The 16,799-nt window shown below is 38.7% G+C and overlaps 1 protein-coding gene across 3 annotated transcripts in view; it reads left to right on the top strand.

Moving 5' to 3' along the window:
- The window catches only part of pcdh1b (protocadherin 1b), a 229,581-nt gene extending 221,618 nt beyond the window's left edge, over positions 1–7,963 (top strand). For 2 of the 3 annotated variants that reach the window (XM_012862811.3, XM_036132434.1), the window contains exon 5: positions 6,418–7,963. In XM_012862811.3, the coding sequence (XP_012718265.3) occupies positions 6,418–6,845 (428 nt within the window). In that variant the 3' untranslated portion in view covers positions 6,846–7,963. The remainder of the gene's footprint in view (positions 1–6,417) is intronic. The other variant, XM_036132437.1, reaches the window with a different exon arrangement.
- Positions 7,964–16,799: the final 8,836 nt, after the last annotated feature.

The following is a 16,799-nucleotide window of genomic DNA, read 5'->3' as shown; positions in this document are numbered from 1 at the left end:
TGTCAGATACTCATCTGGAAATTATTTCCATTTCATACCACTGACATCTTTCCAAGCGGGGCTCTGAAATCTAATTAGTTTGACCGGAAAATGGTGACCAAGGTAGTGGAGTGTATTATGCATAGAGAGAGAGAGGCCAACAGGGTGAGTGAGGGTCCTCGGGGTTAACTGTAGCTCAGCAGTACAGATAAGGTGGGTAAAAAAAAAAAACTCAGGGAGGCTACTCCATTTAAAAAAAAACAGCTTTACTAATAGGGGCAACCTTGAATTTGCCAGTTGGGGCCTGTGAAAGCATCATTGCCTAGTTTCACTGAGGGTGCTGTTGAGAGAAGGCAAGATAGTATGATTTTTCCTTCAGGGGTAACCCCAGAACTTTTTTTTTAACATCCCAGGGTGTAGGGAAGCAAGTTAAAGGCCCTGGCATGGCTGGAGTAGCATAGTTTCTGCCTCAGGGCAGCTTTTTAAGCTGATGTGTGTCTTGTGATGTTTGTCGCCCTGGGGAGTTTGGATTGTTAATCACAGTTGTCATCATCACGCCTACAAACTCAAATTTGTACAGTGTACAGCAAAACCATTCTGATCTTCAATCTCGCCTGAAGCCAAAACAGCTCTAGGAGGTTGACGAATCATGTCAACGACGGCTTCTGAACACATTCTAAACTATCACGTGTTCTCTTTTGTTGGATCTTCCTAAACTTTCTGTCTTTTGTTACCACAACACAACGGGACATGGAAACAATGCAAGATCTGTATTTGTTCACCTGTGAGCTATGCACTAGACCCCTGATTCATTAATGCAAAGCTTCCTGTGCTACATATAGAGTCTATATGTAGATATTTTAAAGTTTGAACTCTATATCATAGAGTTCAAACTTTAAAATATCTATGTTTTGCATTTCAACTTAAGGGGGTTTCACTGTCGCCAGAAATATTGAACATTGCAACTTTATCTTTGCAGAGTTTTGTTGAGGTTCTTAAGGTAAGAATAAATTTGGGTACCCATGGCCAGTCACTGAGCGTGTTCCTAAACACAAAGGTCAAACATGCAAAAGCGTTTCATACCCAGGTTTTGGGGGTTTATTTTCAGGGTGTCATCAGGGTCATAGTTGGGGTGTTGGAGAGTGAGATGGGTCCATGTGTTTTCCAAAACTGAAGCAAGAGTGCAAACATATGGTGGTGTAGCTAATGTCGTCTTTTAGGATATCACTACACCTTGTCTCAGTCAGAAAGTGTTGTACCAGTATTGGCGCATTCATGGGCATAAATAAGTAGAAAAGATTTCCTTGCACTCAGGTGGAATGCGCCCTCCAGGTAAAAATAGTATCTGTCTTAAGCAGAACAGCTCAGAAATCTTGGTATTTTTTTTCTAAAGTGATGGCAGGATGGAACAGGAAATGGACAGATAGTTAAGGGGTTTGTCCAGACTGATGGTGGTACTCCAACCCCAATGTATGACCATAGATTGTGTCCTGGAGGTTATGAGGTATTTCTTGGGATTCCTCCAGGATCTTTTAGCTTTCTTGACCCAAGCGGGTATAAATGGAAGTTGATTGGATGGATGAATGGAGAGATAAATTAGACAAAATAAAGTTGAAATACCATAGTATTTATTTTTAAGACAGTGAGTGAGAAGTGTTTTGTGAATTAAGTCAGGTGGACATTTGTATGCATTAAATTGGTTTGATAGGTATCACATTGAAGAACCAACAGAAACACAATGCAGGAAACCTCTCAATGCACTGTAAGCTGTGAGTTTGTGCTTCCTTTAAATTTGTGATCATCTAGACTTGATGGTTCAGATCAGTTGGACTATATGTTAAAAAAAAATTACTGCCCACTTGTTACTGTTGATCTGTATTTTATGAGTGACCCAAATGCATTTGCAACATTTTAAGCTCATAGAAATGTAACAGAAACCTTCATTGTTTTCCTAATGTCCTATAATCTCAAAGAAAGATGTTTGACCCCTATATTATATAATTTTCTATGCTGTATAGTGCAAAATACAGATGTAACACAGAGTCTGTAGTTTTAAGCATTGGCCTGTTGGCAGGAACAACATTGGGGTAATGTGGCTTCTTTCAGGGCTTTAGGAGTTGCAGAGCCCAGAAATATTTGAAGTGTTTCTAAGGGAATAAGACCACAAATATGAAAGGCGTCACATCCTTAGAGGAACACTGTTATGCTGAATATTTAGCTTTGGTAAGGGTCAAAGATAATCTCCAAAATCCCAAGTGAACCCTCACATGTAAAATAAGCACAGCTTTGATTTTTGAGCCGTGCTGAAATTCCTCTTTGGCCATTTCAATGAAGGCTTGTCCCACTGAGGCGTACTTCCATATTTAACACGCAGTTGAGGGGAATTCCTCAGTGTCTTCTAGTATAAGAACATTCACAGCTGCTACTCTACATAGGCGGGATAACACAATTTTAAAGTAGTTCACGCCCATTAAATGCACTTCTATATTTAATTCAGACGTTATAAAGATAGAATAAGCTGGTAACAGCTGAATCAGCAGCATTTAATCGGCGAACGTCTACTACTGCAGCTGATAAAATAATATCTTCTGGACGGGTTACAGGAGAATCAGTATTCATCTCTCATAGTGATTCCAGCCCACACTGCCCAAAGCCTTCCCCAACATCAGGCCTTACAATACGCCTTATCTGAGTCCATGATCAGTTGGTTCTTGTGCTAAATTAAGACAAACATGACCACTATCAGACCAGTCTTAGATTAAATCAAGACTTCCCTGTGCTTAAGGATCAAAAGCACAATCACACCAGATTTTACACTTTCACTTCAGTTGATAAAGAAAAATACGGTGGAGCTGCAGCTAGTGATTATATTAATAGTCAAGTAATCTATTGCTGATTCTGACAATTAATCGAGTAAACTGAGAAAATCTGTATATTTTTCTACTTAAGCTTAATTTATTACTAATAAAAATACACAAATAAGAAATTGCAAGTAAACAAATAATTCATCTCCTTTTAAAAAAAAAGAAAATCCAGATTTTATAGTTTAAAATGCAATATCATAGCATGCCTTTAGCGGACACTTAAACAATTGTAGAACAGCATGCATCTGCAGCTAAAAGAAAGGAGTTCTAACATCAAGATGTAAAAGCCCAGCCCTTTTTGTAGGTCCAATCATTATCTTCCACATATTCGGGATTGGGTTATGGGGGTAACAGTTCTAGAAGTGAAATCAAATGAACCAGATCCATCCATCCTTCCCGTGTCAGTTTTGAGGTGTTCCGATTAACGCTGTTGGGTGTTTTAAAATGTCAGGAAAGACAAGTATACGGTATAAAAAATCTAAATAACTGGTAGAATCAGTTAACAATAAAAATATCCTTGGAACAAATAAATTAAGCAAATACGGACCTTTTTTATTTTGCCAATTTTATCTTGATGGCATAAAATGTAGAAAAGAATGCAGATCTAGAGTTAACAGTAAGCCAGTGAATAGATTTCAAGACCAGAGCAAGTGTTCAAGCCGTTTTGTATCAATTCCTGTAAACCCTCATTCCAACGCAGTGGTGGAGCTGCAGATATTTGAGAACAGGATCAATACTTGTTTGATTTGAGGTTGCAAGCGTGTGTACAAAATGATTCTGGAGCTGCGTGCAACAGAGAACAAGGTGGTAAAGCAGCACAAGCCAGCCGGAGGAAGGGCTCCAAAGTCGCAAACCCATGTTTTCCAGCAGGACGTCCAGCTGAACCCACCTGTTGCTGGGTCGTATTTGGAGCTCATTCAGATCTCAGGGAAGCACATGCTCTATGTGGCTCGTGCTGACACAACGTTCAGAGGCTGAGCAGTTATTAAGCAGGCGGCTCTGAACTCAGCAGCTGCTCGCACATGACTTAACGTTTTTGCAAGCAACTCACTTTTGCATGGGAAGTGCTTAAAAGTCCAAATCCGAGCCAGAGGCGGCCGTGAGAATGGAGGGAGGGATGTGTCGGCCACTCAGCACTCCCCTGGATTAGAACGGACGCGTCAACCGGCAAACAGACAGAAAAGCCGACTGTAGCTCCTTTTGCAAAATATAGGCAATGAATGTCAATTATGCATGAAGCGGAGTGCATTTTGAGAAATCAGCACCATTCCCCAAGTAGACCAGCACTCCCTCCTGCCTCCTCTCTGTCTCAAGCCTCTAGCCTGCAGTATCAAAGAGTGATCTAATGTCACGCGCAGAAGAAAGGTTACTCACTGCATACGCATTGATATTTCTGCTTCCATCGCTGACCTTTTTCTCTTCTGAACTGTAATGGTTTTTGTTTTTTTATGCAAACGTAGCCCTGCTGTCTGTCACTCTCTGTCTGCCTAAGGGACTCCTAAAACTCCGGAAAGGAGAACAAAAACTTCTAAAATGAATGGGAAAATTAGGAGTGTAATAAATACAATACTGTATAAACAAATCAAATCATAATCTGTATTTGTACTGGTTTTTTTTCGCTTTAATGAGTTTCCTGAGAAACATTATTAACATCTTAATGAACCTGAGTTTGTTTGCCTTCTTTAAGGCAGCTGATCCTGTTTTACGCTTAGCACTCAATTTCATGAAGTCTCGGCAGCAAATTAAACGACATTCCTGGCTCTTTGTGAACTATTAGTGACGTGAGAAATAAACACTGATCTAATTGATTTTTTTCAAATGGCTTGAGCTCAATGTGGAAAAAAGGCAAATGTTTTCATCAGCGCTCTAACGTGCATTGAACTTTGATGATGTCCTTATATTTTTTTAATGAACAAAAGCAAAATGTTTTGGATCTTTTCATGCAAAATCACAAAAAAGGCCAATCCAGTTAATAACAAGGAAAACAGGACAAAAAAGGAGTTAGAAATACCTTAAAAAAAAAACAGATCAACAAGTCAGAAGGTTATAATGGAACATACTCTGAGTCTCAGAAAAATATGTGAAGCAAAATTGCTTTGAGTTGGGAATTCTTATCCCTCAATCCAGAAGTTGTTTCTCTGGTTGACGCAACAATGGGTTTTCTAATGGCCCAAACACCCTGCCTCATTGCACAGAAGCTGTTTTTTTTTGTTCAATCAAGTCAAGCAGATTTGAAAATTAAATCAAAGCATCTGCCTCCAGATCTCCACTTGTTAAAATTGCAATCAATAAATTTGTGGGTCACACAATAGACAGATTTTGGGAAAATGTTTTTAGAATCTTTAGTCTTTTACCTCTTGATTTCGTGGGAGCAATTTTGCTGTAAGTATTTTTTGTGATAAACTAACACAAAGTAATGCATAGTTGTATTTCTTTTATTTTTCTATTTTTGTATTCAGTTCCCCTAAGTCAACACTTTCTAGGACCAGGTTTGCCTACAACATCAGCAAGTTGTTGGGGGTATGTCTATCCCAGCTTGGCACACCTGGACACTGGATTTTAAGCCCGTTTTTCTTTGCAATATAGGGTTAGGGTTGGGGATTATTCTCAAATTCTTAATCAAATTTAAGCTGTGGTCATTCTAACTAATCAACTATGACTAACTTCACAATCCATAGTAAAAAAAAAAAAAACATTCCAAGAGTATAATGCTGCCAAATGATGCGTTCACGCTGACACACATTTGCTTTCTGTTATGGATTTATTTATTTTTCTTAGTGGCCAAAAATTATTGTTTGGGGCCACCTGACCAGAGCACCTTCTACCTCTTTGCTGTGTTTTCTACATGACTTATGGAAAAAAAATTCTTTCAACAATTCAATGACATTAGCACTTTTCCATAAAGCCTACATACTGTAGTGGAGTGCACTACTAATAGTTCTATCGTCAGCACCTTCTCTCGCCTGAGTTGATATCTCTGCAGCTCCTTGACAGTTACCATACTGCTTGCCTACTTTTCTGGTTAAGGCTCTCTTTGGTTTGCTTAGCAGTTTAGATGGTAGGCCATATCTCCGTAGGTTTGCAGATTTACTGTATTCTTTCTATTTTCAGAGGATTTCTTGAACAGTACTCTGTGAGATGTTCAAAGCTTTGTTTTATATTATAACCCTTCTTAAAATTCCTCAAATCCTTTTCTCTAGATTTTTGTTCTTTGGTCTCCATGATGCTGTGTTCAGTAATGTTCTCCAAAAATCTCTGAGGCCTTCATTGAACATTTTTAAAAACACTAAGAATACATCACTTACAGATGGATTATATTTATTGATTAGTTGGTGTCTATATATTTGTGTTGGTAGGTCAAATAAATTCCAAACAGACTACACAGAAGTTCGAGGCTTGACAAGAGTTGAAAACATTTAGGTTTGCAATGCCTTTATTCATGTCTGTAGTACAAACGTCGGCTCCATCTCCATCTCATTTTATCACTGTTGGTTTGCTGTTTTTTTTTTTTTTTGATTATTTAGTTTTTTTCAATGTAGCTCATCCTTATCCTTTTCTGTATGTCTTTCTGCAGACCTCAGGCCCCTGCCAGACGTAGCAATGACCGGTAACTGCACACGCGAGTGCACCGAGTTTGGCCACTCTGACTCCTGCTGGATGCCTGGCCAGCCTTCCCCCAACCGCAAGGTTTCCAAGAATGCCCCCAAGCTCTCCACCTTTGTGCCTTACCAGGAAATGGATGGACAGGAGCACCTGATGGCCAACGGCAGCCCGAAGCCCATGGTGACAGAGGAACGTGGGATGGGTGGCGGCGCCGGTGGCAGCAGCTCCAAGGTGGCCAGCATGAGGTTCATGACCCCCTACAGCAGTGCCTACCCTGGGAGCGGAGACTCATCTGGTAAAGACTGTGGCCTGGAGGAGATCCCTCTGAGCCAGGCAGCGGAGTACAACTCCACCACCACCCCAACTGGCCAGACCTCCAAGAGGGAGATCTACCTGTGAGGGCCAAGCTCTTAACTTTAAATCCCCGATGATTCACAATGCCACTCGCCTCTTCACCTCCCACCTCCTCACAGCCACCCCCTGTGCCTACAACTCACTGTGCTGCAGCACAACTCACCCTTTTTTCCTTTTTACAACTGCATCACTGAACAAGGCTTTAGACCCTCCCGAATCTCCTACTGCCGCCGCCGCCGACACTTCCCTCGAGAAACCAATCAAATGTAAGAATAGACCGAAACGTAAATGGAAGGAAGTTCTGTTATAGCTGCTGCGGAAGGAATGTAAACTACGCCGCATTGTTTGTGATGACTTCATGGGAAACTATTTAGCTCTTCACGTATCTGAGTTGAATTCTCTTGCGTGGCATTACGCTTTGTTGCTGTGTTGGAACAGAAAAAGAACAAAAACACTATGGGGGGGGATGGGGAAGAACTTCTTGTAAATCCTACTTAAGTATACTGTGTAATCCTACCTATCCTCAACTTTTTATGTTTGATTTAATTTGTCTTTGTCGACTCCGGAGGCTGTAGGAATCACATTTTTAAGTCAAGTTGAATCCAGTCAGCGGAAACAGCTAATTGAAAAGACGTTTGCAGAAACGAGGCTGTTTCCCAATCACCGGAGTTGTATCTTAGTGTTCCGGCTGTGAACAGATCTTTTTTTTTTTTTTTTTTTTTTTCAGTGTACAGAGCTGTAAATATTACAAACAGTGTCAGAGGAAACTGCTGTGGCTCTCAGTGTGGATCTGTGGCTGTTGTGCTGTCTGCAGATCTTCACGTATCATCCCTTTGATGAACAAACATTTTGGCACGCACGGGGAAATGACATCACAGCGTTCAGCGTCACACTGCAGGAATCTGGACTCTTGAGCATCACCGACGGTGCCGAGTAACAACCACAAGACTTTTCGTTTGTGTTTTCTTTTCTTTTATCTCTGCAGATTTGCAACACACTGGCATCTGAGTTTATGTGGGGATGTACTTTTATTTTTTTTTTCAAAGTCAGAAGAAAGCTGATTCAGAGGATTATAACCTTGTGTTTTCAATAGCTGATCATGGTGTGAGAACTGTAAAGATAAATATGTTTAACAGTTAAATATAAACACAAATTCAACATGAGCTACATTCCCATTTCATGTTAACAGATGTGAAATGTTTTTTTTTTTCTCTTTGGAGGGGGGAATTGAGGTGAGCATCACAACACAATGTTAATGTAACAGAAGAGAGAACAGCAATGCAGAAATGGTAAAAAGAAGGTATACCATTTTTCAGTGTGACGGTTTTATACTTGAAAACATAGTTTAAAGCTAACCCCCCAGTGTAGAAAAAAAAAACAAACAATAGATTTCACACTATTTTTCATTAAATAAATAAGGCTGAATAGAGATGCCGTAAAACTCAGTACACCCTTGGTGTGGAGTTTAAAAAGGCAGCATCCAGCTGCTGCTGGTAAGACACCTTTAAAATGTAAAAGCTGTAGTTTGGCCAGTTTGCTGCCACGACAGAAACACAACAGCAGTGACCTCAGAGAAGCAAATGTTCCTGAACATCAGCCTTAGTAGGGTAAGAAGAAAATTTCATGACATTTTTGGATTTATGATTATACAGAGAGACAGAGAAAGAGATATAGATTATCCCCCAGTTGAAAGCACTTAAGAGCTATCCCCAGTACTATACATCACAGCAAATTCACCTCAAGGACGAAGACAAAGCAGTGCTCAACGAAATACCCATCTCGGACGTCACAGTCCTCATTTAATATGTTACATGTTGAGGTTTTAGAACAGAAAGACTAGACAATAACTGGAACTGTAAAGCTTCTTTGGAAGGGTTTAAGGAAGAAGCCTCTTCTCTTTGAATTGATAAGGCTTTAGAACTTAAATAAGTATTCAAATGTGATGCCATTCATCCAACAGCTAAAAAGTGGCCTAAACCTGGATGTGTCACCAATGAAGCAAAATTGTAGAGGAATGGGCAAAATGTCTTGAATATTACTGGAGAAACTGCTAAAAGTTGGACTGAAAAACAACTACTGAGAGTTACTGCTGCTACAGGTGGTTCCACAAGTTCTTACATCATGGAGTATACTTAGTTTTTGACGTATAGTTTTACCCATTTTGACTTCATGTTTGGTTATTTAACAAAAATAGTGTGGAATCTGATGTGGGGGTTTGCACATGACGTTACCTTAAAGTACATTTAGAATCGGATAAATTGGAGATTATTTTATTATGTTCAAATGCAAAAAAAAAAAAAAAAGTACTGATAAAAGGTGTGCTTTGGTTTTGTCTATTTCTTTGTTATTCTCAATAGATTGGTTGACTTTTTACACAGACAATTATTTAACAGTTCTCAGACATGCTGATTTTATCAAGGTGTAAAATGTCAAAATGAAGTAATTTGTGGTTAAACCAAACTTTGTTACAACAGAACTGAAGAAAGCCACTTTTGTTCCGCATTTTGGCTATTTCTTCATGTTTGATTACTACAATTAAAAGCAGGCAAGACCTGCAGGACTACTAATGTAAAGTCTTAAAGCTCCCTCCTTTGTAGAGCAGACTTGTGGCCAAAAAAAATCATATATTTTCACTACAGCATTGGAGGAAGGTAATATAACACAAAATTCTATTGATGATGATCAAGTTCTGACTCAGCTTCCAGTTGTGGTGAAAAAAAAAAAAAAAACGAATCCTGAGTATTTATCATAAAGTCAAGGTGGTCTCAGATGGTTGCACCAACAACACGTTTGAGGCTCCTGCAGCTTAAACACATCAAACATGACGCTCATGAAATCTGTTGTGTTTGTTTCTAAAGCAGCTGTTTCCCGCCGATACCGTCGACTGCATCTGTACTCACTTCCCTGTGTTTGACTTTAGAGAGTGTCTCCCTGCTGTTTTTTTAACTCGAAGGAAAAGCCCTTGGGTCATTGTCGGCGCTCGTTAGTTTCCATCTCTTGGCCACCCCTGAGTGAGGCCGAGCTGCTGAGCGTTTAGCAGCGGTATTTATTAAACCTGTTAGCCGCGTGCGGTGGGAGGAGGCGGCTGGGGAAAGGTGACCGACGGTTCCCGTTGTGCCGTCGCCGCGCAGGAATGCAGGATTAATTACATCTGCACGGGCTTTGGTCTTGTCCACCAGCTCATGGAGTAAATAGGTTATAGTTGGTGTATAATAAAATTAACAAAAAATGCATACAGATGCATTTTTTTTTTTTTACATTTAAGTAAAGCTTGTCTATTTATCATATCCACAGGGTGAGATCAATGTCTTTGTCTTGAGTGGAGGGTAGTGTGACTCATTAGTTTTGTTTCTTGCTTTCAGAACATGCAACCTCCAGTATAAGAGCACAACACAGACGCAACACAAACAAGCTGAAAGTCTTTACGAGTAAACAGATTACAAATTAGGGTCATCAGCTGGTTCGGGAAGGGTTCACGTCTTGTTTTATTAGGCAAACAGCTTCACGAAGCGTCTTAGACCGATTCTCTCTACCGCTTTCCTCTAAACCTTGACATACAATCATCCTTTCAGTATCAGACAGCTAATTGCTTTGCATTGTGTTTTACAGTTGTTTCAGCGTGCGTTCAGGCTTGACGTGTGGGCTCTTGTGCACTTGTTCACCTGATGCAGTCTCTGAACGAAGTTTGATTTATTCTCGACATATCTGCCCATTCGGTAACTGCACGCACACAACGCGGACATGCATCAACCATCATTCAGCCGCCGCTCAGCCCTGCCTGTGGAAGAGATTTAGAGTTCATGAGTGCTGTATGCTCCTGCGGTGATTTAACGCCTGAACTCAGCGGTCTGATTGATTATTTACAGGGCCAACTGGAGGTCCACCTCCACTCTTTGCCTTCCTTCCCCTCTGCAATGTCCACAGGCTGCCCTGGCTGTGTGGTCAGGCTCCCCGTTGGCCTGTGTGTTGTGCTACGTGCGCTAATGTAAAGATACAGGAAGAAGGGCTGGAGGTTGTGTAACATCAGTTGAGCCTCAACCTTTTGACACCATTTAACCCTGGAAGAAAACAACCGACCCCTGGTAACCTCCGGCAATCGTTTGTGAACTCTATGACGTCGATTTTACCCCAGGAGCAAACGCTGTGGTGGTGTTTGTGCAGACACTTACCGTGAGATTAGGTTTATTTATTAGAGACACGAAAGCCCATCGTAGGCTTTAGTTCTTGAATACTTTTTCAGTCAGATAAATTTAGTTAAGCCGAGATCAAAGCTTTGTGTTGGGATTGGGAAAGTTCTTCCAAACTGGACCTGTGAAGTAATTTTTCTCCTTTATGTATGCTAAATATGCAACATTACGATCTCAATTAGTCGCACTTGTATCATCAAAGCCGTTTTTTTCAATAGGTTTTCTTACTAGTGTATTCATTCACGACAGACTGGATTGGAAACAAATGAGCTAGACCACTAAACATCTAAGAGATGGTGAATTGTCACATAACATCGTATTACTACAGGAAAAATTCTCTATGGATATAATAAATTACACAAAACATCTCATCTACAGAAGTTAATGGAGAAAATACTTTACATCCAGTGTATGCAGTAACAGTTAAGTATTTAGACAGAGTAATGAGAAAAATAAAAGGATGTCCAAATGCTTGACTGGTACCACATCTTGTGACCATTCGAAGGATCCAAAGTGTCGGCAAACACTTCCTGCTCCCTGGAGGGAAACCTAACCCCCCCGCCCCCCCCCGACACAGCCTCCAGCCTCCCGACCCAGCCGTCAGCCCCCAGGAGACCTCCTGTCACACACTCTGACAGTTTCTGTGTGGGTGTGTATGTGTGTGCAGGAAGAAGGATGGGAGTTGGTCGCCCTGCATGAACATTTGCTTTCAAATCCACTTGGCGATGACAGAAATTGATATTACTGACATTTCCTCAGTATTGAAATTCAGATATTCTGTTTGCAAAAATACTCCGCCGGACCCAGAATATGCTGTGAGTTATACTGAATCTGAGAAAATAATCGTTTTTCGAGCTCTTTGATCAAGATGGAAACAAAATTTAAAAAGAATCATTTGTCCGACTTGACAGCGAAATTAACCAACATGCCAACTAATATCTGTCATTTGCCGTGGTTAATTTCTGTTAAAAATAATATCAAAGTGTGGTTCTGAAACCAAACTACAGCTCTTAGTCTTACAAACGGTATTAGACTTAATTCATTATTAACTGGACTTTATTGCTCATGTCTTACAAGATTCATGAGTTGAATGCATAAATATTTTCTGAAAATCCTTTTAGGATTCAGTACACTTTTTAGAAGCTCTAATGATCATATATTGCATAACAGCTGCTGGAATATTTTCCAAGAGGAAAATATTTCTCAAGATATATGGCTAATGACATTAGTTGATGGATTTTTTTTCAGTTTTTTTTAATGTTCAAGGATACAATTTTAGTCGTAGCCATCCTTTTTCTACCTTTACCAGACCAGATCCCTTTATATCATATTGTGGGTCATGTAAAGATTATTTTCTTTGCCTTCTGAGTCAGTTATTGCACTTCTCATCTCTCGCTGTCAGTCATTGGTGTTATGAGTCTGTCAGTAACATTTTTGAATCAGTGAATTTCTCTTTTTCTCCCATCTGCCTAATGAAATTCAGTCTGGAACCTGTTGATTCCCCTTGTATCATCAGCATTGTGTATAAATGTGACGTTTGCACTGCTGAACATGTTAGACTCACAGACAACAAAAATACTTAATCACAGAAACTGTTGAATTACGTTTTGATCATAGAAAATAAATCCTGGAAACTTGTTTAAAATGTACACGTTTTTTACAAAACGTGTGCTTGCTGGTCAACAGAAGTTTTACTTGAGTAACAAACCCCTCGGGAAGATGAAGCATAGCGAAGAGCAACAGGAGTTTTAACAGCTGATGAGAGACCAGCTGAGTTATCTGGACATTTCCAATTACATACACATCTGAACAAAAGCTGATAGTAAATGTATTTAACAGATTACAGAAAGTATGGATAAATTACATCAGTGAATAATTTTTTTTTTTTGCATTTTTGTGAACATATGGGACTATATAAAGGCAGTTTCATATAGTCAGATCTCGTCTTAACAAAGCTTTCATGATTAAACGTTAAAATGTCATAAAATATCCTCCCTTCTAATTTTGCTATTATCCAGATATACATGTAAAGATTTGTCCAAAACTTTTACATTTTTAGGCAAGAATGATCAAAACTACAATATTGTACAGCGATTACATAATTGGGTTATGCCAAACTTTTGATTTAATTGTGAAAACTCAATGATTGTCAATTCACTAATAATTTTGAAATTAGGACAACATAGGGTTTTTAGCATGGAAGCAGCAGTAGTTGAAATTGAATTGTTTTAAGCTTTTGATAGATCACATTAATATTATTATTATTTATTTTATTTAATTTTTTAGTGAAAAAGCAAACTTTTAGTTTTCTCAAATTGACGTTAAAATCTCAGCTTGTTATGTTCTTGTGAACCACAAACATGTGTCATTACGCTTGGGTCGGAAATAAAAAGGCCCATAGGCTCTTGCTACTCCAAGTACATTTGTACAACAAACACTTTGTTTTAAATGCACTTTTGGGTCTTTTCTGGAAGTAAAACTAATGTTTTCTTGCAACTCAGCCAATGTCTTGTCTTGAATCTGATAGAGAATATGTGCAGGGCGGTGAAGATTAGGATGACAAGGAAGCTTTCCAACGTCAAAGAGTCGAAGCTCATCATAAAAGATATATGGTCAAAACATCAGTAGAAAGATGCAAAAAGCTGATCACCAATCCAACAAAAGATTTTTTTCATTGGTTATAAAGCCAGGTATGATTCATTTTCCACATGCGAGAAAAGAAAAGAGGAACTCAAAGTTTTCTTTTCAAAATCAGCTTTCATTTTACATTGTTCTATTATCTTTTGACAGCTGACTGTTTCCTTTCCTATTGGAAAGATCTTGATTTGATGATAACCATCTTAAATCTAAATCTGTGTGCATAATTTTGGGTTCAACTGTAACTCTTGAGCGATCTTTCCTCACAATACATATGAATCTATTACAGAAAATTACTTTAAATCATTGGCTGTCATAGTGTTTATGAAAAGTGCAGAAAGTCTGGGTGTGAAAACACCCAAACTACAAAAATTGATACTTTCAAAGGAGCAAAATAACGACTGCTGACACTGGAAACAAAACATTGGCTGCTTTTGTCACAAACCTTAGTGACATCTCTTCTCCTTCTCGTCATTAATAATTAACCTTTTAATTGTTGTTAATCCATCAGGTTCTGTTACAATCAAATAAAGTAAATATGTCCCTCACAAGCTCAACAATAAGACCACAAAAAAAGAAAAAGAAATCATTCCATTTAGTGTGACAGTATAATTATTGCGTAAAAGCTCAGTTTCTTTGGGATGTAGTGCCCCTCCCAGTCATCCAGCACTCTTTCAGTTCACTGTGATTGAGCTCCATTTTCTAGGGATGACTTTGTCAATAAAGGTGGAAAGTGCCTTTCAGCATATAACATATACAAGTATGGTTGCATTAACTAGGACTAAGATGGAAGGTCTCCTTCCCTTGATTTATAAACTGATTTGTTATTTTATGGTTGGGCTCTAGGATTACCTTTAATACAGATTAAAGTTTATTTTCAGTTAATGTAAACGATTCTTTTCAACATTAAATACAACTGCTTCTCCCTGGAAAAACCTTCAGCTGCTCTGCTTTGCATAATCCATTGAACCTTAGTTTAGCCTTTTCAAACACAGAGACGGTTTTGACTGGATGTAATGTAAATTTTTTGTCCTTTTGAAGTCTTTTTTTTAAGGATTTATAAAAAAAACAAAAAAAAACAAAAAAAAAAAAAACAAAAACATTTCAGTGTTGGAGAGTTGATCTAATCGACAGCATGGTGAGGTGTAATCTGTGGTTGGATTTCCTCAGTGCAAACGTCCGGTGATTACTCGAATGCATCTCTACATGACTTTCTCTTCATGGGTCATGGGATAAAGTTCAGAGTGGTTCCCAGGTTGTTTTTTATTTTTTGGGCTGTGTATTACACCAAAGCTGGAGTCTCTGCAAAGAGGCCCCGGCTGAAGCATGAAGACAAGCCGACTTTATAAATATGATACAATTTTGTTGTCGTTGCAGTTGTTTCACTAGTGTTGTGGAATCAACACCACTATATACTGTATGAAAATGACTGTCTTATTGTTTTAAACCTGACGTGGAAGCGTGATTTTACTTTCCCCTCCCAAAACGAAAACGTTTGCTACAAATTTCTCATTTTTCAAGTTAAACTTAAATTAAGACCAGAATTAAAAAAAATAAAAATAAATAACAGTCTTGTTTAACATTGTTATTTTGGCCATCTAATACATGAAACAGTCTTTAAAATATGAGTAGACTAAAGTTTATCCTCACAAATATTATATTTAGTTGTGAAATAATGTAAATTACCACTAAAACTCAAGTTTTAACAGCATTTCTGAGAAATCAGAACAATGACCTTTGCAGGGATTCTTTTTGTAGGTAAAAAGAAAAATCAAACAATATGACCAGAATGTTAACATCGTATAAATGTCCGTGTCAAAATTAAGTATGCAAACCTCTTGAACTTTTCCACCATTTGTAACATTGCAACCACTTCAGTACACCTGAGACTTTATTGATATAGACTAACAAAAAGTTATGTGCATTTCTGAAGACCAAGAGAAAATTATTCACGGTTTTCAAGTAGTCTTTAAAAATATACACGCTGCACAATTTGGAGTCAGTCATTTTTAGACCCAACTTTTGCTCCAGCACGTTTTCTGGTGTACGTCTCTGCCACCTTTGTGCATCTGAAGACTGAAAATTTTGACCATTCCCCTTTGCTAAAAAGCCTCACCTCAGTCAGATTGGATGAAGAGGGTCCATAAACATGATCTACAAGCTTGCCACAGCATTTTAAATAAGTAAAGGTCTGATCTTTGACTGGGCCATTCTTAGACATGAGTATGTTTTAAACTTGTAGTCCAGATATTTATTTAGCATATTCTACCCCCTAATGGCTGTTGTTTTAGGGTTGCCTTGTATTTAGCTCCATCTATCTTCCCAATCAGTCTGACTAGTTTCCTTGTCCCTGCAGCAGCAAGGATCTGCACAGCATGATGCTACGGCCTTGATGTGCAGTGGTGGTTGGTGTTCTGGATATTGGCCAAAAGGTGAAATTTTGGTCTGATCTGACTATAGCATCTTCTCCTACGCGTTTGCTGTGTCTCTTATATTAGTTCTACCTAACTCCAAATGAAACATCTGATTTCCTTTCAACAGCGACGTTGTTCTTGTCACTCTTCCATGACGGTCAGTGGAGGTCACAATTAATAGCTGTCCAGAATGTCTACAGTGTTTCTTGAGTTACCCTTCCCTGAATAATTCTCTTCTTTCCTGGTCTGTCAGTTTAGGTGGACACCCATTTTATGGTGGGTTTGCAGTGGTGTAATACTCTTAATTTTTAGATGATGGATTTAACAGTGCTTTTTGAGATTTTCAAAGCTTGGGATGTTGTTTTATATCCTAACCCCTCATTAAACGTCTCTAACTGCACTCATTAATAAATTAGAGGACTTCTGAAAGCAACTTGTTGCACTTGATTTTTCTGAAGTTTTTTTCAGAGTACCAAGGACTAAATACAAGTGCACACCACATCTTTTCAAGTTTTTGTTAGTGGAAAAAAAACACCTTCCCTTTTCCTAGCACTTTAAAATTGTGCACAATGTTTTGGTCTGTTATATAACATCCCCCAAAAAAATACATCAAAGTTGGTGGTTTGAACATAAAAAAAAAAATAAAAAATTAAAGTTCAATAAATATGAACACTTTTGCAAGGCACTTTCTATACTTGGTAATGTTCCTAAATATTTAATGTTAGAATTTACAAATTTGAGGAACACAAAATTGTCATTTC

The sequence above is a fragment of the Fundulus heteroclitus genome, unplaced genomic scaffold (assembly GCF_011125445.2).
Source record: "Fundulus heteroclitus isolate FHET01 unplaced genomic scaffold, MU-UCD_Fhet_4.1 scaffold_51, whole genome shotgun sequence".
In the NCBI taxonomy this organism is placed as follows: domain Eukaryota; kingdom Metazoa; phylum Chordata; class Actinopteri; order Cyprinodontiformes; family Fundulidae; genus Fundulus; species Fundulus heteroclitus.
This window is presented reverse-complemented; position numbering and strand designations above follow the sequence as displayed.